The 27384-nt window shown below is 44.1% G+C and overlaps 1 protein-coding gene across 3 annotated transcripts; it reads left to right on the plus strand.

Annotated features, from left to right (window-relative positions):
• On the plus strand, nt 1-26955 carry IL17A (interleukin 17A). 3 transcript variants are annotated; one of them, XM_013184383.3, is made up of 4 exons: nt 38-702; nt 24531-24660; nt 25224-25468; nt 26193-26955. In XM_013184383.3, the coding sequence occupies exons 2-4, from the start codon at nt 24634-24636 to the stop codon at nt 26428-26430; spliced, it is 510 nt and encodes a 169-aa protein (XP_013039837.2). In that variant the 5' UTR covers nt 38-702; nt 24531-24633; the 3' UTR covers nt 26431-26955. The 3 variants fall into 3 exon arrangements, with proteins under 3 accessions (XP_066851171.1, XP_013039837.2, XP_066851172.1); XM_066995070.1 differs by lacking the exon at nt 24531-24660 and having other exon boundaries at nt 1-702; XM_066995071.1 differs by having other exon boundaries at nt 56-702; nt 22300-25468.
• Nucleotides 26956-27384: the final 429 nt, after the last annotated feature.

Consider the following 27384-nt stretch of genomic DNA (forward strand, 5'->3'; position numbering starts at 1 on the left):
GGCTGTAAAGGACACGGGCAGGTGGGAGGACGTGGCGATGGGGTGGGCTGGCCCCGGGGGTACGCGATACAAAAGGGACCGTGTTGGCAGGGAGCAAGAGGGGATGGCAGGCAAGCGCTTTGGGGGACAGCAGCGCAGGGAGGGGATGAGAGACCAGGAGGATGTGTTTGAAGAGCAAACGATGCCGGGGCTGCAGAAAGCTGGTCTGCCCCATGCAGGATGAGACAGCAATACTGGTGGAAAGACCTTAGCAATAGAACCAGCTATCAGGGAGTTGAAAGGATGTTAATGCAAGGTGGGGGAAATGAGTCCAGGCGGTATAAAACTGAGCGAGAGGTGGGGAATTTAACACAAATGTCTCTAGGGAGAAGGAAAAAATAGAGGCTGTTGTAAAGAGGAGAGGGGGAATTTCCCATGTCCCCGTGCTCACCTGCATGAGGGCTCAGTAGTTTAAGCTGCTCCAAACACTTTCTTAGCCTCAGCCTTTGCTAAGGGACTCTTCAGCAACCCAAAACGCAGGCCACATGCTGGACAGCATTTCTGACCGCATCAGCTCCTGCTTCCTCGGGGAAACCTTGACGAGGAGGAAGACAGCCCGCACTGAAGATGCCAGCCCAGGTGGGACTGGTGGCATGGGGCACAGGGAAGCGATGCAGGACCCAGGAGATGTGGATGAAGAAACCAGCTGCTGCTTTGCTGAAGGTAATGTCTGAGATATTTTTCTTCTTGCAATATCTGTCACGCCTTTATGCCCACTGGCTTTGGGGAGAATACTATGAGCTGGGGAGGTTTCATGATAGGGGTTGATCAAAAAAATCCCCATTCCAGTCTCAGATGCAGAGAGAAGATGGGGGAGATTCCCCACCAGTTCAAGTCAGCAGCAAGAATCCTATCAGCTTCTTGAGGGACAGTTACCCTTAATTGCATTCAAGATATGGGAAAAAGGGGAAAACTAAGGGGCAAGGGAGGCTGTGCTGAACTTTTCTGGCCCTTGCTACGGGCTTGCCAGGTTGCCCCAGGAAAACCGCTTTCCCTCCGTGCCTCAGTTTCCCCACTTGGTGAATAAGCTTTGCTTAAGAGCAGGCATTCTGCTCCACTGCGAAGGGTCAGACTGTCTAAACAAAATTTTACGGGGCTAAGCTAGAACCAAGACATAGAAGCATTGCGTATTAAACCAAATAAAGCAGGAAATGTAACTTCAAGAACTACGTTACTGCATTTTTATACTGAGTTTGAAGTGGTAGAAAATTGAACAAGGACAGGAGTAGGATGGCCAGCAACGTTGCCACTGGTGATTCTGACACAGCCTTGCTGAATAACCTTGGGCAACTCATTTATTAGCTTCTATAGCTCTTATTCTGTTTAGTATTTCCCTTTTTTAAGACTTTACATATATGCATTCTAGGACTAGGTGTTTCAGTGATGCTTATTGAGGCTTGGTTCCCACTGCCTCCAGGCAGAGGGCTCATTCCCTCTTAAAAGGTGCTGGCTCTGGGTAGCCGAAAGATAAAACTAAAAGACCTGTCAGGAGCTGAGCCTTTGGAAACTGTGTGAAAGTATCAGAGCTCAGCTCATCCCTGAAAGAGCTAAGAGACAGAGCTTGAGCCTCGAATTTCCCTTAAAAAGCAGTGAAGGAGATGCGTGGCTTATGGAGCAAACTCAATAAACTCTGAGATAGCCTCACGAAACCCCACCAGAGATCGAAAAGGGCAGGCATACAAACCACCTTCAAAACCCAAGTGCCTAAATGTAGTCTTTATCTAGACAGGCAATATTTTGCAGACAGATGCAAATTTGCTTTGCTGAGTTTTATGCTTCCTGGATGCTGTGGTTTGGACGGTGTTTAGATGAAACTAATTAGTCTTGCTGCACAAATATACCCTCAGGCACCTAGTTTGACTAAAATGTTAACTGATTTGCCCATGGTCATACAGAAAAATTGCAAGAGAGACAAGAAAAGGCTCTACATGGGTTGTCGCCTCATGCAAAGTGCCTTTTGGTGTAGATAGGGGGATAATTATAATGACAGAATATCCTGAGTTGGAAGGGACCCACGAGGATCATTGAGTCCAGCTCCTGAGGGAATTAGGAGAGCAAACTAATCACGCAAGGGTTGAGAGAGTAAGCAAAGATTAGGCAGAGTAAGCAAAAGGATTAAAGAGAGAGACCTCAACCCCTTTTAGGTCCTAAGTTGTCTTTTTTTTCCCCATTTTTGGTCACAATGGGAGGAGATGACATCAACCTATTCTGTTTGCACTGCTGTCACATCAACGCATCTCACCGTGCATGTACATGTAGACAGAGAAGCGAAAGCCTGAGCAGCCTCCATCCTTCCAGCAACAACTGCTGCTGGGGAAGCGTTCAGCATGCAGTCCGGGGTGGAAAAAGAAACTTGACAACGAGCCCAGATGAGTGAGTGCCTGAATGCCAGGCGTATTAGAGAGCACGTTTCGAGAGTATCGCCTGCCCTCCCGTCCTCAGAGGCAAATCGTCCCAGTCGCAGCCACCCTTGGAGGACAGCTGTCCCATTCTTTCCTCCTTCTCCTCCTCACACCAGGCAGGGACAGATGTGGCTCTGGATATGCCTCAGATGATTGGGTTACCCTCAGCAGCTCAACAAGGCAGGATCTGCTGGCTTAGTTTGCGTATCTGCTGCTCACAATGAATGTAGTTTTCCTGGGTAGTCAAAAAGAAAGATGACGGCTCTAAATGGATGCATTTACACCCCATATGCTCCCTTCATTGCACACTTTTGTTGTCATTCCTGTGAGACTTTCATACTGTGTATGTGTCCCATTCGGCTCCTTAACTTTTAATAACATCTATAATTTCCAAATTCATGCTTTTTCATTCTACTTGTTGTTGGGGTTTTTTGTTTGTTTTGTTTTTCTTTTTGTTTGTTTGCCTTTAATCTTGCAACAGTGTGGAAAATTCATCCTACTAAGCCTCTACTGCAACAGTCCTAGTTCGTTCAAGTAACTGAATTTAGTAAAGATCTTGCTCAAAATAGGTTTTAGCATTATTAATAATTTCCCTTTTATAACTACGTACGTTTTTTTTTTTAAATTGCACTCACAAAGTGTACCAGACTTATGTATATAAATAAGGAATATTTGCCTGCCTACATGCTTAGGCTCAAGGATCTCCGAAGAGACGAGGTTTGTTTCATCTCTAATCACTCTGAATCCACTATCTGGTCCCAGAATGTGTATGATCATTTGATATAGGCTTATGTGAAGTTAAGAACATGCTGCCACTCAATGGCTGTAAAAATCCCTTACAATTTGTTGAAGGACGATGTATTTTCCGTATTACAAAATGCATCTGTGCAAAACATCTTTCCTTTAGGACTCTTCAGCTCAGTTCAGAAAAAAAAGCATCAAGGAAAGCCTTCAGAAAGAAGTGATCTTGGGTGAGAGCTGCTAATCTTTCCTGTGATGACACAGGAGTTAAGCTTAGCAAAAATCAGAAACCAAAATAAAAGGTTTGATCAAGAGTACTGCTGCTCATGGAGCAATGAGAATTTTCCTTCCTTTTCTTTACTACTTGATTTCTATAGCTTTCCCCTCTTAGCTAGAATTTTGGAATAAAACCATGAATTTTGTTGATGTTATTTCCTTCCCTATTTCCTAGCTAGAAAATTTTCATTTTCCATTACAGCCTGCAGGAATCTCCTCCCTCCTGCCCTCACTGCCTGCTAGGTTAAACATGTGGCCTCCCACTCCAGTCCATGATGGTATTTGTGTGTGTCCCTTTCCCTCTACTGTGCCTCAGTTTCCCTGCCTCACATCTACTGGAACAGATTTACATTCCAAAACTTCTGTGCAAATGGAAGAAATTCGCTTCTGTGCAAAGCAAGAAATCTGGGGTCAAAGCCATAATCATCACTTTGCAACCCAAAATCAAATTTATTTGACGAGAACACCATTTTTCCTTAAAGGACAAAATCTCAGAATATACAGCTGTTGCAGTAGATCCTATTGCAGTCTTGTTTGCTGCCTCAAACTTAGCACAGAGATGAAAAAAGGTTGGTCCTATCTACCAGACCAAGTGCTTATGTCCACAAAAAATAAAAAGATGTACAAATCTCCAAAATGAATAACTGGGCTAACTAGAAATATATATTCACTCACTGTTAATAGTTCATGTAAGGAGATTTCTGCACCCAGAAGAGTGGGAACCCGCAGGCTGAGTCTTGGCTCTACTGAAATTTCTGGGAGTTTTACCCTGATGTCAGCACGGCCCGGCTTCCTCACCTCTTCTGAGTCAAAAGCCTGAGCCAAAAGACCAAGCATGTTTTGCTGAAGGTCTTTTTAACATCTGTGTTGCACATGGTATAAAAAACTCTATATAATGCAAATGCAGACACCATTCCTGATCCTATGGACTTTTAAGCAACATTTTGCCTGGGTGCATGACTCATCTTTCTCTAAAACATGCACTCATTTGTTTAATCCGTTACTGACTGTAATGAAGTAACAATGCCTGAGTATGCAAAATTCCCTGCCATGAACCATTCTAGAAATCACAAAGGAAGGTCTTTATCTTGCTTTAAAACAAACAAGCAACCTCTCCCCCCAAAGCCACCCATCTGTCACTGAAGTCAGTAAGTGCTTTTATATGAGGAAAACGACTTCGAGCAGTATCTATATCACAATCACAAAGTTTTTAACAAAAATAAAAATAAAGCGTTCCTAGACTTAATAGCCTCTTAATCCACAGATGACAAAAGACAATAATGTTGTACTGTGGAAGAGTTTATTTTTTGTTATTATAAGTTTTGCCAGTTTTGCTTGCAGAAATCTGCTGGATTGCAGCTAGTGAAAGGGGTGCAGCTATTGCATTCTTTCAGGACATAAAAATGTAGGTTACTAACCAGTTCGGCTCCAGCCAAGCATGAGGATTAGAAATGCCGTGAGACAGACTTCCATCCTAAACCCATTTATAGGCATAAATCATGAAACAGCACAGACTTTCTGAGTAGAGGACAGGGAGAAAAAGGGCAGAAAAAGCAAGCTGTGTGCATGCGAGGTATGAAAAAAATCAGTAATGTTAGATATTGGGAGGCATTGCACAAGAGACAGTTTCTGAAGCAGCATCATGCAGAGGCATGCCCTCTCGCTAGGGCCTGACATCAAAGAGCCTTTGGGTTTCCTCCAAGGCTTGGGGCCATTCCCATCTTGATTTTCGTGCTTTTCATCAGCTGAGATTGTTCCTTAGTCTTCTGGTCCTTTTTACAGAATCACAGTATGGTTGAGGTTGGAGGCACTTCATGGCCCAACTGGAGTGCTGGTTCATAACCTACCCCCATTTTCCCACTTACACCAGGTCCTGCCTCCTCCAGCACCAGGGTGCACTGAATTTCACTTCTGCTGGTCATTTTTATCATCAAACATATAAATCCATCCATATGTCCTGACCTCTATGTCGTGACAGGTTCCTCCCAAAGGTGCACCAGGACAAAACACAAGCTGTAGCACAGGAAATTCCAATCAGTTTCCAGGCTTTTCACCATGAGGGTGGTCAAACTCTGGGGCAGGGACACCAACAGGAACCTCCATCCTTGGAGAGACTCAAACTCAACCTGACACGGTGCTGAGCAACCTGACCCAAGCAGACCCTGCTTTGAGCAAAGAGATGGACAAGAGGCCTCCAGAGGTCCCTTCCAACCTAAATGACTGTGACTCAATGGCATAAAAGCTCCTTGCTCCTTTCTGAAGAGCCAGGCCGTGCTCCAGTGTGTTTTGTCTGGTTTTTATGGCGTTTCCTACTTGACCAAGTAGCTCTCCAGGCCAGGGACTGTCTCACTGTGGTTGTATGAGCAGCTGATCTTCTCAGTAAGGACCTCAACACTCTGCCTTGGTACCAACAGTAATAATGAAGTGAAAGGCAAAGACATTATCTGTCACCTCTCACTCATGTGACTTGTTTTTTTACAGCATGCTGTAGTTTTTTCAGAATTTCAGGTGTATCAGAACAAGTCCAAGACACATCCAGGGTGCACATCCATGCGCACAAAAACTCTAGCCTTTGGCACTGCCCAGTGGCACAAACAGGAGCACTTGCAAATGATAACCACCAGAAAAGCTGAAAATATACCTCCAAAACATCCAGAACTGACCGAGGGCACCAGAGAAAATTCAATATTTTTGTGCTCCCACCGCTTTTCCAGAGAGAAAGCAGACCACCAGCTCTGAAACCCACTTGAGGAGCAACACTACCTCTTCAGGAGTGGAGGGTGGGCAGCTGTCCTGCCGCCCCCAGGTCGCGAGCCGGACTTCTCTTATGAGATGACATGCTTCTTTATATCCCCATATGGACTAGGCTGCTATGGAATGTAAGGAAGTGTGTGGTTTCAGGGAGACATCACCAGTGTCCTCTGCTTCCAGCTACTGCGAGGAGTCAAACGCTTTTCTCTACCTGCATTTTATTGAATTTGATGTCGTTCCCAAAGCTGCCTATAGTCAGGCAGCTTTTATTCACTCTGCAGGGCTCTGCAGTGCCAGTGGAAGTACACAGGGATCTGCAAATCTCAAAAAGTCCCAAATTCATTCCAATATGACAGCAAGGATGTATCCTGCATGTACTTTTCCAGCAAATCACCTATCTGAATAGATTTGGGCTCCTGAACAAAATGTTTACACTGTCCCAGAAGAGCGTTTCAAAGGGATTTTGAGTATTACTGCATCCCAGATAGGCTCAGTAATTGCCATCCGTTCTCAACTGATGGAAAATGCTTTGGGTTTAGTGACGGGGAGAAGGAATTACATGGCACTGGATAGGAATTTCCTGCCAGGAGTGAGAATGATTATGTGTGAGCAATCCAGAACTCGAAAAACTCTTCTCCTTACTCCCAGTAATTCATAACAAGGTCCTCAGGAGTGGGGTTAAAATGAATGCTGTGGATGTCAGAATTGCTGTAGTGGATTGATCGAGACAAATTCAGCACCCTGCCCCTCTGGGCCTATTGGCGTCACAGCACAGAAGCAGACAGACAGAGCAGGATGGGTTATAGAGAAATTTGCCTCCTTTCTGACACCGTGGAGCAAAGCAGGCACACAGCCTTTCCAAAAATGATGCTCTTTCTTTTCTTAAATTTGTATTATTACAGCTCAGGATGTTCTGTCTACATGCAAAAATGCTTCATCCTCTTCTTTGCTCTAACGATGCTACGTAGCAATGAGTTCAATATATTTTTGGGGAGCTGCAAGACTGCATCCAGGACAGCCTAAAGATATCCTAGATATCCCGAGTGCCCTGTTACATGGAGCTGAAGAGCTCAAACCATTTTGGATACATTACCTTATTCCACTATGAGTGAAATACTCATAACTTTAAGCAAAGTTTACTCACAACTTTTCAATCAGTTTGTTTTAAGAAAGCATCTAGGAAATCATTTGAGGCTATGCAGTAATAGGAACTGTTGTTAACATCATGGTCCAGGTATGAAAAGGTTTTCAGACCCTTATTTCCCATGGTAAATTGTCAGAATTCTGCCAAAAAATGTGCTCAACTGACCTGATCTACTTAAAAGCTTAAGGACATGACTACACCGCAGTGATTAATGCTCACAGCTTAATTTTAACCTGGCAATGAGTGGTACTGCTAGCAGGCAGATCTGGTAACACAGCAAATCCACACCCATGTATTTGCCCAGCTTCCAGGCGAGTCGTGTAGTTCAGCAGGCCACACTGCTGTAGGCAATACTGGAGCCAGCTAACTTTAGTCACTGCACTTATATTCCTTGCCCTCATACTCTATGGAGGTGTTGGCATCTAGGAGTCCAAGTTTCATAGACTACATCATTTGCCCTCAAACCAAGGGGCAAAAAAAATGATTGTCCAGCTCACTCATCTTCTTAAATAGATGGTCATCTTGAAACCTTCCCCCTAAGAATGGCCTGGATGTGCCAGTCCTAAATCAAGTCTGGGAACTGCTAGGGTCAGTGCGAGTCAACACAAGTCAAAACTGTGCCAACAGTTGTGCTCAACATAGCAGAAACCACTGAGTTCCTGTGCTTGTACCTCAGCACTATTTATTATACCAATATAGACCTTGAAACCAATGACATTTATGTTCCTCAGTCACCAAGATGCTTTGCAAAATTTCGGTCTGAATCAAAACGAAGGTTTCTGCATCTGACCCAAGCCCTGTGGTCTCCTAGATATATAATTTAGGAAGGTGCTTATCAAACATTATTTTGACATACACTTTCTCTACAGATTTAACCCTTAGGTTATGAAGAATACTTTAGAAGAGAAACAGAGTAGAGGAAAATGACCTTTTTTTCTTTAGTGGCAACAACTGCCATGCAAGGGAATAAATCCCGACCTCTGTTTTCTCCCTGGCTTTGTGCCACCCATAAAACAACACTGTTTCAGTAACTTGGGAACACTAGACAGTAAATCCATACAACATAGACCTTCAGAGCATTTTGCTCCCAGTCACTTCAGTCCAGAGACGGCAACAAAACTGTCCCTGTGTCCTAGGCAGGTCATGCCTAGCTTGCTTTACCAAAGGCAGGAGTCCGCACCAGATTCACCCTCTTAATTTTCAGCACCTACAGTGAAACCCGTCCACATGCACACTCATTTTGCAGTCTGTGGAGATCTGGACTTCATCTGATTGCCTGAAAAGAAGCCTAATAATTTTGGAGATACCCTAAGAATATTCCAATGCTTTCCAGCTGTTCTTCATGTACGTCCTGTGTCATACCTGCCCATCACATGTGGCTGTCCCTGTGGTTCCTCAGCTGGTGCCAGATGTTGGCAAACGAAGCCACCCTTCTGGCTTGCCAGCTGAACCCATCTCTAGTCTTCACCGGCTGTGTCAATTTGGGTTTTAAATCTGGAGCTGAATCCCACCCCTCATTTACTCCCTGCAGCTGTCCCCAGCCCCACAGCAGACGCCTGTCCCACGGGGTCCTGCAGCCAGCGTCAGCTCCCGCGGCACGGCGTGAGCCAGGATTAAGTTACGGGCGCACACTTGCAAGGACACATGAGAAGAAATAACGCAGGCTAGTCATGCAAACGTGGGGCTAAGGTTTAGGAAAACTTCTAGCCTGGACGGGGGTCAAGGGCACTGTTTTAACCCCTGTTAAAAAAAATAAAACATCCTTCAAATGGTTTCCTGCACCCAGACCCTGCCTGAAGGTAAAATTATTAAATTGCTTAAGGATAAGTCTAATTCTTCCTGACTTCCATCGATCTTGCAGCAGTCTAGTGTTGATGAGGGAGTGCGTGAAGTGAATTTTGTAGCTAAATATTTGCCTTACCAAGGCAGCAAGGTGGATGTCTCCGTAGGGAATAGGGAGTTTATGTTGCTGGTGTTTTCTTTGCTAATGAATAGCCCTGATGGAGAAAAGGGAAAGCCCAAAGAAAGCAGAGGAATCCTGAGGTTACACAGGTTAATATTGCTCCCAGCTCTGGGCACTGAAAGAAAATTGGAGGGGGAAAAAAAAAAAAAGAGAGAGAGAGAAGAAAAAAACCTCCTAATTTAAATATTTTTCAGAGAACAAAATGTACCAGCCCCCTGACAAACCGCACGCACATGGAAAGGGGCCATGCAGTGGGTTGGAAAAATGCTGCTTTTGTCCTGTTTGGAAGCCACCCCACCGCCCGGGGTCTCCTGCAGCTGTCCCCTCGCCCAGGCTCCCAGGTACAGCTGGGGGCTCGGGGCGGCTCTCTGAAAGTGATGCCTGAGTGACAACCAGCAGGTGACCTCCCTTCAATGGACAAAGGAGGCATCTTTCCTCCCTTCCTCCCTCCAGCTTTTCATTATTATTATTTTTTTTTTTTCTTAAGAGGGAGAAGGGGGAAAAATGGGGAGAGAGGAAGCGGCAGGGAGAAAACAGCTGTATGAAAAGCGAGCTTCAAACACGTGCTGCTGTGGCTCAGGGTGGGCAAACACCCACCCCTGAGCTTCACAGGACTTTCCCCCTTACCCCGGTCCAAACTCGTGAGCTGAACTTCATGTGGACCAGGGTCCTGATCCCATAACAAGCCATGAAGCATCTGGACAGGAACCTAAGTTAGCTCCTGCTGCTTAGCCCCATCCTTAAGCCCCACCGACTTATCCTTTCGTGAGAAATGCATTCACTGGTGGTCCATACAACCACCCAGCAGCTGGGGCATCACACGGACCCTGCGCAGGGACCAGTTCTCAGCCAAAATCAATGCACCCAAAGCCATCTAAGGAGGAAAGCAGCCTGAACCTGAGCTCTCCTGTGCTGGCGTCCTAAGCAGCACCACCGTCCTGTCTCTCCGTGTGGCGGCTGGCACCCGTGCCCCTCTCTAATCTGTCTGATTCCCCTCGCAGGTGAGGCGCAGCAAAGCCGAGTGGGTTACGTGGTCAGGAGCTATGCTCTGCTCTGGCTGGTCAAACGGAACCAAGCCCGTCTTCCTCGGAGGTTTGGTCCCCTTCAACCAGCTATAGCAGTGTTGAAAACATCCAGCCGGGAAGGTGTGCCTCCTCCTTCTCAGCTCGACCCCACCAGCCTGGCCTCCTGAACGGATCTGCTTCCCCTCCGAACAGCTCTGGGAAGAACAGCTCTTCTTTTCTCCTTCCTTCCTTCCTTCCTTCCTTCCTTCCTTCCTTCCTTCCTTCCTTCCTTCCTTCCTTCCTTCCTTCCTTCCTTCCTTCCTTCCTTCCTTCCTTCCTTCCTTCCTTCCTTCCTTCCTTCCTTTTTCTTTTCTTTCTTTCTCTTTCTTTCTTTCTTTCTTTTTTTTTTTTTCTTTCTTTCTTTCTTTCTTTCTTTCTTTCTTTCTTTCTTTCTTTCTTTCTTTCTTTTTCTTTCTTTCTTTCTTCTTTTTCTTCCTTTCTCTTTTTCTTCCTTTCTTTCTTTCTTCTTTTTCTTCCTTTCTCTTTTTCTTCCTTTCTTTCTTTCTTTCTTTCTCCCTTTCTTTCTTCTTTTCTTTTCTTCCTTTCTTCCTTCCTTCCTTCCTTCCTTTCTTTCTTTCTTTCTTTCTTTTCTTTCTTTCTTTCTTTCTTTCTTTCTTTCTTTCTTTCTTTCTTTCTTTCTTTCTTTCTTTCTTTCTTTCTTTCTTTCTTTCTTTCTTTCTTTCTTTCTTTCTTTTTCTTTCTTTCTTTCTTTCTTTCTTTCTTTCTTTCTTTCTTTCTTTCTTTCTTTCTTTCTTTCTTTTCCTTCCTTCCTTCCTTCCTTCCTTCCTTCCTTCCTTCCTTCCTTCCTTCCTTCCTTCCTTCCCTTTTTATTCCCATGTGGATTCCTTTTGTTTTCCAGTTTACCCTTTCAGAGTTGTTAAGATTTTTTTGTTTGTTTGATTGTTTTCTCTTTAATCATTTTTAATTGGTTGCACTATGTGCGGAAGGGGATTCTCTCAGCATCTCAAAAATTATGGATTTAACAAGTAAATAATTTAAGAAATAGTTCTGTTTGTTTTGTTTTAAATTAAAAATAAAAATAAAAAAGATATATTACTTCTTTTTTGTCTTTTTTTTCCCCTGAAAGAAATCCAGGATCAAAAAGATTAATATATTTTTTTTTCATTACATTCTAAATTATCTTATAAAAAGAAATAAAAATGCTTTAGTTTGTTTTGTTTTGCAGTGAATCTGTGAGTCATTTCAGTTCCCCCAGAAATCTTTCAGAAAGCAAAAAATAGCATCGAAAATCGACCTGAATGTGGCTCAGCATTCTTCGCCGTGCCCTAAGCACAGCAGGACAATATCTCACTTGCTTCTTCACTGTGTATGAGACTAGAGCATAGCATTCAGCCGTGGCACCACAGGGACAGAGGGTGCTGTAGTCTACAGCATTTTCACACATCTCATAGGCATGATGTGACTGTCAGCACATCTCATTTTGCTTCATCCCTGTCACTGTGGTTTTTTTCCACTGACTTAAGTGAAAAGACTCTTCCACTGCCTTTTTTTTTTTTTTGGCCAAAAAATTATGAGATAACCGGGAGCAATGATGAGTAAATTCAAAAAAAAAAAAAAATTCTTAGAAATTAGCAGGTTCCTTTGCATTCAGAAATTGCAAAAGTGACCCATTTCTGATTACTGCAGACTCTCAAAAATCCAAACCTTTTCAGAAACAGCCTTTAGCAATTCTCTGTGAAATGAATTCCCTGTTCACAGTAAATGAAAACATGGGGCAAATCCACCTTGAAAAGATTCTACAAAATATTCATGGGTGTAAAATAAAACACAATTTTATAGGGCATTAATTGTCACAACTGATAATTTTCATGAAGCGTTGCATTCATGCCAAAAAGTCATTTTTAAAATGAAATATCTACGTGTGCATATCCACATGGAAAAATTCATAACAGAGGACTTTTGTAAGCTTCTTGTAATCCACTTCAGAGCCTTCAAAACCATACATGTAGCAGCCAAAAGCTCCCAAATATCATTGCCAAGGAGGCTGCAATGGTGGGACCACTTTCAGTGCTTGCTTCCCAGAGGGAAGAACATCACCGTCCTCCCTTTCTGCTCACGATTTTGCCAAGGTGAGAGGGACCAAGACCCACAAGGGACTCTTGACCAACCATCATCTATCTGTGCTTGCCTCAACCGTGTTCTGAAATCCAGTTTAAAACATCCTTTTCTCTCCCTTGGGGGAAGAAAGTTTGCCTGCATGCCTGCAGAGAGCTTCTGTGAATCTCTCACTAAAAAGAAGGAAAGAAAATAAGAAAAACAAGCAATCACCCCACCATCTGATAAATATTTCACTTTGCCTGATGTAACTTTATATGGTAAAGCCTTGCCTGAATCCTGTGCACACAGACTTCAGATTGGGATGATGAGACATCTGAGTACTTTGCCTGCTAGTCTCCTTCCGCTTGTCTAGCATAAATCGCTTATCAGTCATCAGCTTCTCTGCACCACAAAGCTTGGTGATGTCTGGCATCTTCTGCATTGCTGCACTGAGGGCTGAATCCCATCTCCCAAGCATCAGGGGAAGCAGCAGAGGGGATAGTTCTCCGCAAGGATGTGCAAAGGGGGTTTCCAGGCTTTGCAGTGGGGTAGGAACCAGCAAGAAGATCTCTCTCCTTTGCTGGAAGTATAGGCACATTTCAATTTAATATTTCAGTCTTCATAGTAATGGAAAGAAAATGAAAACACCCCAAAAATGAGAGTAAATCCAGCCATTGTGGAAGAGCGTTTAGCAAATCCTTAACTGATTATTTTTAAGGGAAAGCAGAGTTTTCCTATAGTTGTGCATACAGCTCCTGTGTATTTATACACCCTTCTCAAAGCTCAGCACATTGCCTGTACAGGCAATAGGAAGAGCAATCAGAAAATCCACCTCTAATCTCCTATAACTTTTTTTTTTCTCTCTTCTAAAATTTCATTGCTTCTATCCCATTTGGCCTGTTCCCTCTAATGCAATGGCTTTCTTTGTTCCTGACTGTGTATGTCTTATATCAAGATTTAATATATCTAAAGAGACTTAATTTCTAGTATTGGTACTTTTAAAGGGTGCAGATCTTCTGTGGTGAACATTAGATGCAAAGACTCAGTTCCTGGACTGCTATCATGATAATCATATGGTCATAATTACGTGAACAAATTCTTTAGCCCACAGAGGATACTTCATCAGTTTTTCTGCCTCTGTGGTAGTACAATGGATAAAATGGATATTTGAATCCTGTGCCAAGGAACTCTGTCCAAATAAATGCACGACCAGCCTGTACAACCAAGCATGCTATTACAGCTCACAAAGAAAGTGAAAATATTGCACAAAGACAGCTTATGATGTTTATGAAACTGAAAATTGTATTTAGGATTCTAGTTTGGTATCAGTCATTCATACTTTGTATAGTTTGGCTTGTTTACTTCAGGTTGTGGCCCTTATTACCTATTTTTCTCCATAGTCTTAATTCAAAATTCTCACTTGGTTGATTTCAAACGAGAGTGTCTCATGCCCTGTCCTCCCCAAACATTTTAACCGTTGTCTGTAATCCATCACTGCTTCCCAAAGCTTCAGTGGAGGAGAAATTTCTTATTTCCCAGAGAAGCCACCAGGAAGCAAAGACCAAAATATTTTTTTCCTAGTCCATTTTTGGTCCCTGTGAGACTTCTCTGCTGCCTCACAACTTCTTCTACCAAATTAGAAAGGCCCATTAGCAACGAGGAGGGTTTAAAAGTAACATTTCTGAGAACTGTGGCCACAGCTCCTTGGCTAGGAGTCTTATTAAATGCAGCTACAAATAAATCTCCACTCTGGCAGAACTGCTTGAAATAGCTTTTGCAACTAAATTATCTGATGAAACAAATTATCTGATCAAGCCTCTCGCACGCAAAAAAAAAAAAAATTACATCCTTTCCATTTGTGACTATCTGGTATGGATATGGTTTGGATGAACTACTATCAGTTAAAGTTTTGTCCACCTCTTCTCATGTTGATATGGTACTGACACCGGTTCCTTAAAGCTCACTCCTTCCTTACTGGTTGCGGGAGAGTTTGGCCACAGAAATATTAAAAGAATCACAAGTGTCAAAGACTTGACTCATGTGATGCCTGCTACAGTCACTGTGGGATCCTGAGACATGCACAAGTCCTGCAGTGGGTGGGAGCACGAAACACGGCTGATCTGGGGCTGTGGGTGGGTGGTTTAAGGGAATGGACTGTACAAACAAGGTTGATCATATTATCTTACTCGCCCAAAGTCAGAGAGTAAACTGTAGTACTCTTGTCTTCACCCAGACATCTTTATTCTCACCCAGGATGAGGTGATCTGACCATTGGTTATATCCTGGGAACCACAGACTCTTCATTCCTGCAAACCTTTGCTTCTTCCCTGTGGCCCAGGGTCGTGCCCATTTGGATGGTCACATCTACTTTGGGCTCAAAGACATCTGAAGAGAGGAAAGTCTCAGATTCTTGCTGTTTGCTGTTTGCCAGGTTTTGATACTGGCTTTCTCATCCCTTTATCCATTTTGTAGCTAACTTACTAGCTGTCAGAGCATCATAGAGTCACAGAATGGTTTGGGTTGGAAGGGACCTTAAAGAGTTCCAACCCCCCCGCCATGGGCAGGGACACCTCCCACTAGACCATTTTGCTCAAAGCCCCATCCAGCCTGGCCTTGAACACCCCCAGGGATGGGGCATCCACAGCTTCTCTGGGCAACACGTGCCAGTGCTTCACCACCCTCATAGTAAAGAACTTATTCCTTAAATCTAACCTAAACCTACCCTTTTTTAGTTTGAAGCCATTACCCTTTGTCCTTTCACTACACTCCCCGACAAGTCCCTCCCCGGCTTTTTCTGTAGGCCCCTTTAGGTATCAGAAGGCCGCTGTAAGGTCTCCCCAGAGCCTTCTCTTCCCCAGGCTGAACAACTCCCTCAGCCTGTCTTCATAGGAGAGGTGCTCCAGCCCCTTGATCATATTTGTGGCCCTCCTCTGGACATGTTCTAATAATTCCACGTCCTTCTTGTTCTGGAGGCCTCAGAGCTTCCTGTTTCTTGCCTGTTCTTTGCAGAGGAAAATTAAGAGAGGAAGACCTGCAAACCAGCAGTGGAGAATGAATTATGGCCTTCAGCATCAGCGGAGAAGCTGTTGGAGAAGGAGTAAATGACCGTGCAGGACTGCAGGTTGGTTGAAATACAGACCAAGCTGGGTTCAGCATCGTCAGTTCATCCACCTATTCAGTTTGCCCCTGTCACCATGTCACCACCACAAAAAGGAGCAAGCTTGGTTAAGAGACATCATTTGGGTTAAGATAGGGCTGTGGGCTCCTGTCACCCACCCACTGTCCTCTACCCCACCACTGCGAGAGCGCACGTCTCAGAGGCAGAGACATTCAGCAGTGGTTATTCTCTGAAACCTCTGCCTGGGATAGTTCTGGAAACTGCACTGCAGTGTGGTCAATATTTGCATATGTTTGGGAAAATGATTAATCTCCTTTTCTTATGAAAAAAAAAAAAAAAAAGAGTCAACTCAAACCCTAGCTAGGTGGAAGGGCCTGAAAATTAGGAACCCTACTGCATATTTGCGACTTGCATCAAAACCACACTGAGTCACTTCTCTAATACTTTTTCGAATTATGACACTTTCTTGCACACCAAATGTCATGGGCAGGAGTCATTTCTCTGTGAGAAAAAGAAAAAATGGAGCTTGATTTTTTTTAAAATGAGATGATGAATGACACGAGTTCTTTAGATTTTAGCCGGTGGCAGGCAAATGGCCAGCGAGGAATTGATATTAATACTGCAGCCTGTCTTATCAAACCTGCCTGGCAGCCCTTGATATAAGCCCTGGTATACAGGTACGTGAGTGCATGGGTGATAAAACCAGTTTTCTGAAGAGACCTGATTTGGTTTGAAAGCAGTGGGTGGTGGAGGACAAGCTGGTGGCCAAGCAGCTGCTGGCTAAAGGCTGGCGTTTTAGCACGTAGCACCAACCTCTTAATGCTCCCCATGCAGGAGTCCCTTTCCTAGAATGATGCGGGTCTTGAATGGCCCCATACCTCTGCCAAAACCGTGAGCTGGGGGAGGAAAGTCCCCACACTGCTTTCATGGGCACGCGGTGCTCAATAACCGTTCTGTGATCTTGTGATGTTGTGTGTGGCCATGATGCTTCCTGCTCCACCAAGTGGATCCCAAACCTCACTGTCATTGGCACGGCCCAGGGTGACACTGAGTGCCTCTTGTAGATGTGAGCTGAGATCTCAGGGAGACTGCTCCTGTCCAGCAATGTTCCCTCATCCTTCCTCCACTTCAATCCCCATCCAGTCCCAGATTTCAGGGACAGATGCTCATTTCTGTTGAGCTTTCTCTACCCTCCTCCGTTAAGCCCTTCCATCTTCCCAAAGGTCTAAGCCTCATTGTAAGTGTATGTAGGACAGTGCTTGCTCCTTTACAATATCTGGTCAAGGACCTTTTCGAATGCAACAAAGGGAAAATAAGAAAGGGAAGAAGTGATGGGAACCAGACTGGGTCTAATTTGGACCTAATGGTCCAAAACTGGGTCTAATCTGGACTAATTGATAAGGAAAGGGACACGAAGTGGGAATGTTGGTTCAAGCAAAGTTGCCTGAGTGAGGATATCTGGATCAGAATGATTAGAAGTAAAGGGGGAACAATAAGCAAAATGATGAGACACTGACTTGACAAAACAAAATTGGAGACCATGGCAAGAAGAAAACCTCCCAGTCATGCTGGTTGATGAGCTATTAAATTACAGGCACGGCTTTGAGGAAAATCAAACCGGACTTTGCAGCTGATAAGATGTGAACCGAGGGTCCCTGGGCAGGAAGAGAGCAGAAACCACAGAGCCCTGCAAAGCCATGGGGTGTGCAGGGGAAGAGGGAGCAGGAGGAACCAACAGGGGATGGGGAGAAAAGGGTATAAAAGGGCCGGTTGTGTGTAAAATGGGGCTGGTCAGTACGCTTCTCTGACCGAGCCTTGTGCCTGATGACTGCACTCTATCCAATCTTCTTATATTTCCTCATTAAATCTTTTCTTAACTCTGTCTGCTTATTTGCACTCTCTCTCCCGTGTGTGTGTGTGCCAGGACCGGTGAGACCTGGGGGTGCGCGTGAGTGAATTTAGGGCCGGCTGCCGGAGTCAGGCCGCGGGTGCAGGCCCCGTGGTTACTGCGGTGCCAGCTGCTGGAGTCAGAGGGGTCCTGCCATCAGGTCCTGGATCCAGCAGGGCCTGCTACCCCCCGCCATGGGGCAGGAGCGGTGTGTGCCCCCAAACCAGCTGCTGGGGGACCGGCGTGAGGGAGGCGAGGGCGGGCTCCACACTGGCGGCTGGAGCGGGGTCGTGGTCACCGAGTGTCTGCGTGTGCCCCACGACGGGTGCGTGGGGTGTGGGTGTGCTCACTGGAGAGTTCTCCAGTTTGGCTACGGTAAGGCTAAATTTCATCTTCATAAGGTGTTTAGGAGCTTGAAAAGAGGAATTTCAGCACCCAGTATTCTGATATCTCCTCTTTTGCATCAACCAGGAGAGTACAAATGAATGTACGGATGACTCTGTGCACTGTTGCACTCCCCATCTGCTGTCCTGTTGAAGATGGTACACATAAACCCACAGCCTGTGCCCACAAATGAGAAACTTCTATTTGCAACTTTAAAACTTTAAAAAATGTTAAAACAACACAAGAATTCATCTTTTTTTTTTTTTTCCTGTCCAGCACGTGCTGCAAAGAACTGACCCTCAAATATTTTTTTTTCTTCTTTTTTTTTTTTTTTTTGTGAAATGTTTGCCACAGATTTTCAATTTTGGAATGAGTGTTCAAATGCATCTAGACCTAATTTACTGCAAAATAAGTTAGAGAAGCAGCTGTAGCTGGAGATTAAAAAAAAAAAAAAAAAAGCTGACAAATCTGCAGCTGGCAACTGGTTTTGAGATAACAAAAGATACACCAATGACCTCCCGACAAACTTCAGAATTTACTTCACTTCAGATAAATTTTAATTACAATGGTCCCAAGAAGGATGAAGAAAGATTATCCAAAGAGTAGGTTACAGACTGCCTGGAAACGGGGACTGCCTGGGAACGTGTGGTCCTCAGCAAGCAGGTGAATTTCTCGGTGGTGCAGTTGTGAAGAGGTGCTATGTACCAGCTGCCTGCCTCTCAGATCGTCTGCGAGCACCAGGAAATTAGAGCCCTGCATGGGAGATTGTGTTGGGCTTGGAGGACCACACTGCAAGAGAGGGGTGGGTCAAGCCTAGATCCTCCTATGCAGAGAAAAAAGAAAAAAAAAAAAGATGATCAAAGATCTTCAAAGCCTGGCCCAAGAGGGAACGGCAAATGCACAACTTGTCCCTGTGCACTCTGGGGATGGGAAATAAATGTCTCGGCCTGCAGCATTTGAAATCTGAGGTAACTGAGGTGGACATTTGGGAAGTGTTTTTTAAAGGGGTGGTGCTGAGGATGAGGAGGGCTGAGCGCTGGAGTGCTGTGGGGCAGCAGGAGGGACCTTGACCCCTTCTCCCCCTGCTTGCTGCCGTACATTAGGGCCAAGGTGTGGGCGAGACACAGGATGCGAGCAGATAACACAGCAAACAGAGAATTTCAAAATGAGTTAATTGTTTGTATAAACCATTCTGCCAGCTTGAATATGAGCCAGTTTCTGCTTAAAAGGTTTCTTCTTCTTTTTTTTTTAACACGTACAGTTTATAATTGGATGTGAACCATATTGCCACAGGATGTCTTAGAGGCCATGAAAATAAAGCACTGACAGAGAGATTAGATTTTTAATCGATAACAAATCTGTTTGGTCATTTACATCACTGACAACCACAAAAACAAATACGTGAGAGGACACATGAAATCAAGTGATCGAGGGAGACCTTTACCACCTCTGGGGACCTGGGATCAGCCAGATTCCCTCTCATCAGGCAGTCACCGCATTTTTCAGACCTTCTTTTTGTGCTTTCTGTGTCAGCTAGGTTTGGAGAGGGTTCCTAGGTGGACTCTTGCCAATGTCTCACAAAGGTTTTTTTTTTCCTTTTAAAGCTGTTTTCCCCAGCTGGCCATAGCTCCACTATCACTGAATCCCTCCGTTGGTTCCTCTTGTTACACATCAGCGCTGGTCTTGCAGTTCAAGACTTGGTCCCACCTACTAACTACCTTTGGTAGATGTTCCACCTTTATCAAGATTTCAGATCCATTGCACACTTGTCAGGTTTTCGGTCCACCCCTTTCATGCTTTCAACCTCAAAGTCCCAACCCTTTTTGAAGACCTGTCCATAAACAACCTCACAGGCATCCCATTTCATTCTCCTTCAGTTCTCCAAAATCTCATGCTCGGCACATTTCCTGATGTTTCTTCTCCTGAAGCCAAGCCTCCCAGATGAAGAACCATGATTTTTTTTCCTTCTCTTTGCTGTAGCTCAGGGCCCTGAGAAGTGAGGGAGGGTACAGTTTCACGGTAGAGTTAAGCTGATCTAAAAGCTAAATGCCACATAAAAAATGGACACACCTTGCCTTTCTCTGTCCAGCCCCATATTGCTTCTTTCATCTCCATCTTGGCATCCCCTGAGGGAACCCTCATCCCCAGGAGATCCAAAGCTACCAGAGGAAAAGCAAGTTATATTCTCACTAAACTGCATGCAGACAAAGAAATACAGTGTTGGCCAGAAAATACTGTCCCTTCCATTAGGCATTAGTTGCTAATTTGGCCCTGCTTTGCAGTGAACCTTTGGGCACTACAAAAACTCTAATGGTAATATTGTCTGCTGATCAGGAGCTGGCTATGCGGAGCAGTTAGAGCCCTTCTTCACTTACTTGAACAACGCTGCAGTTATGTATTAATCATCTATTAATTACTACAGAGCAGGCTTCTCGTTAAGTACAACTCACATTACCTGGAAGCCCTCTCTTTCCCCTGTCCCTCCGAACATCAATCCAAAACCAAAGTGAGCGGTCTGTTTCCTTTGAGTCAACTCCTTGAACACCGAGTATCTATTAGATCATGCAACAGATGTACCAACCACGGATGGCAACCACAGCTGATGAAGAACTCCGATATTCATTTAGATGTGCCTGAAGAATTTAGGTGTTTAATACAGGAAAAAAAAAAAAAAAAAAGGTTGTTTTATCTTTTTCTGACAAGTCTCCTGTGAAGATCAAGGAGAGGGACCAAGGTGCAGTGATTTAACCAGTTTGGAGGGGACCTCTGGCTGTCTCTGAACCAACTGCCCACTCGCAGCAAGAATGCAATTAATTTAAACTGAAATTCGACTTCAGTGTTGAATCAGGGTGCTCAGGGCTTTGGTCCATCAGGTTCTGAGTTTTTCTCTGAAACTCACTGGCCTCAGACACAGCCTAACCATTGATCTCCAAGAACTTCCCTCCACAATGCACAGTGGGTCACGCCGTGCTTGTATTAAGAGGAGGAGCGTTGCCTTGACTTACAGGGATTTGTAAGAATACGTACTCAGGAGGTGTACCTGTAAATACACTCTCCATCAGGAAAAAAAAAAAAAAAAAAAGTAAATATTTTTGTACATGTAAATAGAAAAACTCATTTTCCAAAAGAAGCATAAAATTAACTGATTGTGATAGGAGAAAAAAAAAAAAAGTATTAAGGGATATCTGCCTTTTCTATTTTAATTTACAGCAAGCTAAGATCAACTCTGCCCCTGACTCACACTGTGACTTTGAGGGGAGAAAGTGTCACCAAAGCCAATTTATTCGAATGCCTGAAGGATCTCAGCTGGGTAAAGTGCTGAAGTAACAACTTAATCTTTCACCAGAGGCTAGAGGAGGGCTAGCTTTGATTTCTTTTGAAGGCTTTAGGTAACCTTTCACTCGTTTCAGTAAGCTTTTTTTTTTAGCATCCTTGTTTTCAGCTCTCCAATAAGTGTGGTTTCTGTGGCACTAATGTGCCGCTAATTGCTTCTTGCTTGCTTCTAATAGGAAGTCACAGAGCACGCAGCTCTGTAATATCACAGTGCTTTCGGTGGCACCCGCCTGAAAGACCATACACACAGGTTATAAAAACAATTGCTGCATGTGTCCTTAAACATCATAATAGAAAAAAACACAAGATATAGTCTTTTTGCATATAGAAATGAAACTTAGTTAAGAGAGAGGTAAATGTCAAAATAAAACAAACTCCATTAAATTCTAAACTCATGGGAAAAATCATGCTTAGTTTTTCTTTTCACTCCAGATGAGGAATAACTGGAAAATAATTGTTTTAACCTGGAAAAAAAGCTTAGGATCAGAAATGTGAGAGTTTCATTTGTATAATTCAGACGTGCTGGAAGCATTTCAAGGTGTGTATTTTTTCCTAAGAGCCTCTCATCTTGCCTATGACAATTGCAAATTCGTGCATTCGTGGCTCAGAACAAACCATGGAAAGTTTTTATTTATATTGTTGTTTTTCACCATTTCAGAGAGCATTACGTCTGCTGTGTTTGAATGCTTAACTATTCACCTTTCACGTACTGAGGTAACGTAAACCACTGACACATTTAGAGTAGATAAGCCTGGATTTAGGGTCAGGCTGGTTGAACCTGACCTTCCGCTACCTTTGCAGGCTTTTGAAATCTTTCTTGCTTCTAAAATTGCAAATTTAACTGACCCAGTTTGAATGGATATTTCAGTAAACGGCATTAGAGAAAACCCCTTCTGAGGGAACCTTTTCCGTTAACCTGTACATCTCTAACTCTAAGAGGGAAACTGAATTATACAAGTCACTCTTCAAACGTCAGCATCTTTTAAACAAGCTGATTTAGGTCATGGCTATTCCAGAAACTGCAAGGTAAATTTTACTCTCGTTTGCAACCTCCTTTGGATTGCACAAGCTGAGAAAATTTGGACTCAGGAGTAAATATGAAGCACAGCTAATTTGCAACGTTTTCATCTGCAAACAGGATGAAAACTAGAGCTGAGAAGAGGAGTGGGTCAGACCGTCGAGTCTGTTACACCAAGTGTTACTGTAAGGTGCACACCCTAACAGCTTGTCACCCACTGTCAGAGCAAAACAATGAGAAATATTTCCTAAAAGGAAAATGTTAAAGAGAAGGATGGATATATCCTCCCTCTCCTTTCTGAGATGTAAGCCCTTTCTTCGAGAATCTCTCTGAAACTGAGCCTGCATGCAGCATCAACACTTTTGTGCTCACACATTACTGACTCTCCAAACAGCTTCTCAAAAGTGTCATCAGAGAACACGGTGGTAGCTGATTTCTGCTATCTCACCATCCATCAGGATCAGCATCATTACCTGGGAAACTGCATCCTGACAGATTTGAGCCTCTCTCCCTTTACGTACCAGGTTTTGCAGCACTCTGGGTGGACTGCCCTTCCTTGGGAAGCACTGAGTTGTCCTAATTAGCTACCCCACGCAGTATTTGCTGGGGAGAAGGAGGAAGAAGACTCCGTAAGCTAGTGGCTGGGACATTTGCCTGGGAGGAGAACTCCAGTTCCTGGTTCCTACTGCAGTGTGTGCTTTATCCAAAATGTTCACATCCCTACTTTGCTGCTGACTGACCCAAGTGTAAAGCTCTGAGCTCTGACCAAAGGATATTGAATAGGTGCACCCAGCCCCAGAGCATCCCATACATCCCAGCGACCAAAATGTTTGCTAGAGAGCTGTTAAAATTTAAATCCCCAAAAGCAGATGAGGAGAATCAATGCAGACATCCCTCCGTGCAGGCAGGGTCTCTTGGTCAAGCTCGTTGCTTTTAATGAGCATTCAGGGCTCATTAACATCTGCCTAAAAAAGAAACAAAAACGGAGGCAGTTGCTATCACAGCAGCTGCAGTGAAGCTCAGGAAGGGAATCTCTCTGAAGTTGGTACCAAAGTATTAGGGTTTCCCTTTGTAAATTCCCAAAGCATCCAAAGTCAAGAGGAGGGACAGCCTTGAAGCAGCCCAGCATCTCCAGGACTGCAGCCCCCTGACAGTATCTTAGTGAAAATCTAGGAAAATGCAAACCTCTGGATTGGAGAATGGATCCTGCTTGTCGCCATGTCAAATGGAGTCTGTCCACTTGAACACAGGGATTTAAACCTTGCACGTTTAAATACTAACAGGGTAGGGTACAGCTGCAGCACATTGGTCTTACGAGGATGGAGAAACTGCATGATCAGTGATCAATATCACCCAGGACACAGGGTTGGGACGCAGGCAGTCGTGGGGCTACACGATGAGAGGTATTTCAGCTCCCAATATTGTAGCATGATATCACCTATCCACCACAGTGCACCGTGGAGCAGATGCTTGCAGTTTCTTCCCTTTTTCCTGCCTGCAAGAGGGTCAGTTTTCATCTCACAGCCTTCACAAGGTTTCTCTTGAACCCTAACCTGGGAACTGAGGTTTTAATTACATCCTTCACATGTCCCAGACTGCGATCGTAGGATCACAGCCCTGTTGCATAGCACAAGATCATGAAGGGAAATAAAAATACAGCAGTCTCAAAAGCAACTGAAAGCAGTGTTTTGGGCTTTGCTTCTCAGATGGAGAATGATCAGATTTGGAAATTCAGTATCACAAAACATTCTGGTCAAATTTGACATATCAGAGGTGAGGTATATAAAACGATAAAAATAACCTGATCCAGACTGGGAAATTTGAGAAAAAAATGAAATTTGAGAAGAAATCTGGGTTTTCAGACATCAAAGCAGGTGATAGGACATGATACGTGTGGAGAGCAACTGGACGGGCACCAGCTGTCCAACATCTGCCCACCTCAGAATAAAAAGACATCAGACTGGTGAAGCACCACATGGATCCAAGCCATCAGTGCCAGTGACAGCAGTGCTTTTGATACTTAGAGCATCTCAAGCTGAGTCCGTGAAGCACATCGATGTGCGTTTGACTAGATGTCAGCTGTAGTCCGAGTTCAAAATCGCATAGTTTGCATCCACTCGCTGCAGCATGCGTGACAATTTTTCGGTGGTTTTCTAACATCAACATGGAATTTTGTTACTACTTGAGTAACATAGCTGAAGCAATGACATCACCAGCAGATCTCAGAAAAGGTAAGCCCATATCCTGTCTTCCACCTATGGAATTTATACACAGACACTTTTTAATGTAAGGTCAGAAACCACAGTTAAGGTTGGGAAAAAAAAAAAAAAACACCTACTCCCCTTATCTAGGGCAGCACAAAAGCCCTTATAAAAAGACCAGCAGCAAGTGCACCCAGACACCTTCGGTTCGACAGAGCCCAGCACAAGCATCAGCTGCAGTAAGAAAAGGAGGATGTCTCCGAACCTTCGTGCTTCTCTGGTAAGAACTTGCCATGTGTTTTGTTTTCCCCTAATTTAATAGGGACATATTTAAATTCTAATAGCTGACTGTCGGGAATGGGGCACCAACCTTTTAAATGCTTGTTAAAATCACGAAATATTGAAAAGGACCGAAACAGGAAGCTGCTGAATAGCACCAGCATGGGACAGCAATGAGACTGTACATGTTTATTAGGGAATGGAGCTTCTGCCACATAAACCCAAGTCACGATATAAATTGAAAACTCAGTGTCTTTTTGTTGCTATATTCTTTCTGTTCTCTCTTATCTATATTATTTTGTACAATTGTTTTGTATAATTATTTTTTACAATCGAGATTTTGCGTATCACCAAATTACAACTGAGTGAATACCATATCTTTCAGCACTGTAAGAATTAGTCCGTGCAGAAACGGATGTGATATTTGGCATGTTTTCCCCTAATTCCCCCAACCCACAGCATGGACTTTAACTACCAGCTAGGCTGACTCTTCCCAGCCCCACGGAAGAGCTGTGTTACTGCAGCTGTATGGCATTGTGTCCTAAATACACCGTTTGTCTTCAGTCCAGCTGTCTGCTGTTAATGCTGCTGGCCATGCTGTCAGCCAGCAGTTCTGCCTACGGGAAGGTGATACGGCCTGGGCTCAAGCCGGAGAGCCTCTTCAAGCAAGCAGATGCTGGATGCTTGACCCAAAAAGACGCTAAGTTCCCTCAAACTGTGAGAGTCAACATAAGCATCAGCAACATGAACCAGGATAACAAAGTGACTCTTGATATCAGCAAACGCTCGCTGGCTCCCTGGGATTACAGGTACGATCTCTGACCCTGTGGTCTAGAAATGACTGCCTTGGTCAAGAGGGATGCAGAGGCTATGCCCGCATCTTTCATTACTTCACTGTTGAGAGGATAGATATTGCACTGTTGGGCAATATCTACAGACCATACAATCCTCTTTGAAAGCTAATCAACACAGAAAAGGAGGACAGAGCAAAAGTATGGTCTAGGCAGAAGACAACGCAAATTGCCTTTGTAATTTAATTATTTTATGTGCATACTGGAGTAGATCTTATCATAAAATGTATTCTTTACCTAAGAGATGATCAAAAACCTTGGAGGTCTGACATTGCACTAAAGTCAGTGGTGGTTTAATAACACCAGCATCAGGCCCTAAGAACATTTCATGTTCTGGGGGAAAGCTGAAGGTCTTTGGGTTCGTCAGTCAGTCCAACATGTTGTGAAACTCTAGCCACTTCTAATCAGTCTTTCAAAGTCAGTGCCTATTTGAAGCAAGTCCTCTGCTAAGGCAGTTGCTTGCAGTCCTCGCACTTAAAAACCTGCAGTATGCACTTACTTATACTCTAGTTATACTTAAAAAGCAGAAATAGCAGAGGGTCTACTGCCCTTCATAGGCAGCCTTCCAGTGCATACAGGTTCCTAGGCTGGGAGCCCATAATGATCCAGACTATCATGCCTACAGAGATGCAGCAGCATTTCTACCGCAAATACTTCCCTATCCTCTCATGTCAACTTACAGGATCGACGAGGACCACAACCGCTTCCCCCAGGTGATTGCTGATGCTGAGTGCCGCCACTCCAGGTGCGTGAACTCAGCCGGGCAGCTGGACCACAGCCTCAACTCCGTCCCCATCAATCAGGAGATCCTCGTCCTCCGCCGGGAGCTGAGGGGCTGCCACCACTCGTACCGGCTGGAGAAGAAAATTATCACCGTGGGCTGCACTTGTGTCACCCCCTTGATCCAGCACCAGGCTTAAAGGGAGCCCGTCGTACAAGAGCAGGGAGCCACAGCAGGAGGACTTCCTTGCCTAACATCGATGAAAATCTCTGCAGAATGGAATCAAGCCATAATGATTAGCTAGATTCTCGGTTTTGTGCTTTTGGTTTGGTTGGTTTTGTTTTTGTTCCAAATCCTTTTCCCTTTTAAAACTCTGAATTCAGAATCTGGATCCTTTCACATGCTTCACTGAAGGAGTAATGGGAACTCTTTACACATCTTTAGTTAACACTTTGAAAAGTCTATTTATTTAATTCTATTTATGCTGGTGGGAAAAAAAAATAATATAGCGTCTGTTTATTTATCTTCATGCAATAAGAAGTTGTGGATGAACATCCCTGGAAGTGTTCAAGACCTGGCTGGATGGGGCTTTGGGCAGCCTGGTCTGGTGGGAGGCGTCCCTGCCCATAGCAGAGGGTTGGAAGTAGATGATCTTTAAGGACCCTTCTAACCCAAACCATTCTGTGATTCTATGATTCTATGCAATAAAAAATCAGCAAAATAACTCTGTGGTGTTCTCCTTCCTTTCTGAAGAAACCTTTTCTCATAAAGCAAGAAATCACTCCATTCCATTAGGACCATATAACAGATTAGCATGAAACTAAAACCAAAAATCCTCATGATAACATCTAGCTCTGTTTCAGTAGAACATAAAGCATATAGAGGAGTTAGGGTTTGCATCGTTAACACCGTTTTAGCAATAGAGAAACTAAAGACACCTGGAGGAAAATGATTTACCGAATGGCACTACACAGATTGACAGTAAAAACAGACCAGCAAAAAAATAAAGCAAAGCGGGCGATTACCCAGTTGTCCACCTCATTATCTGATTGGAAAGGAATTTGCAAAGAAAGGTTCAGCACAATACTGAGTGTTTCTTCAGTGGAAAGGAAAACTCCTTCCCCCAGAATGGAGAATGCACTTATACTGTGAA

This window comes from Anser cygnoides, chromosome 3 (genome assembly GCF_040182565.1).
Source record: "Anser cygnoides isolate HZ-2024a breed goose chromosome 3, Taihu_goose_T2T_genome, whole genome shotgun sequence".
NCBI classification, from domain to species: domain Eukaryota; kingdom Metazoa; phylum Chordata; class Aves; order Anseriformes; family Anatidae; genus Anser; species Anser cygnoides.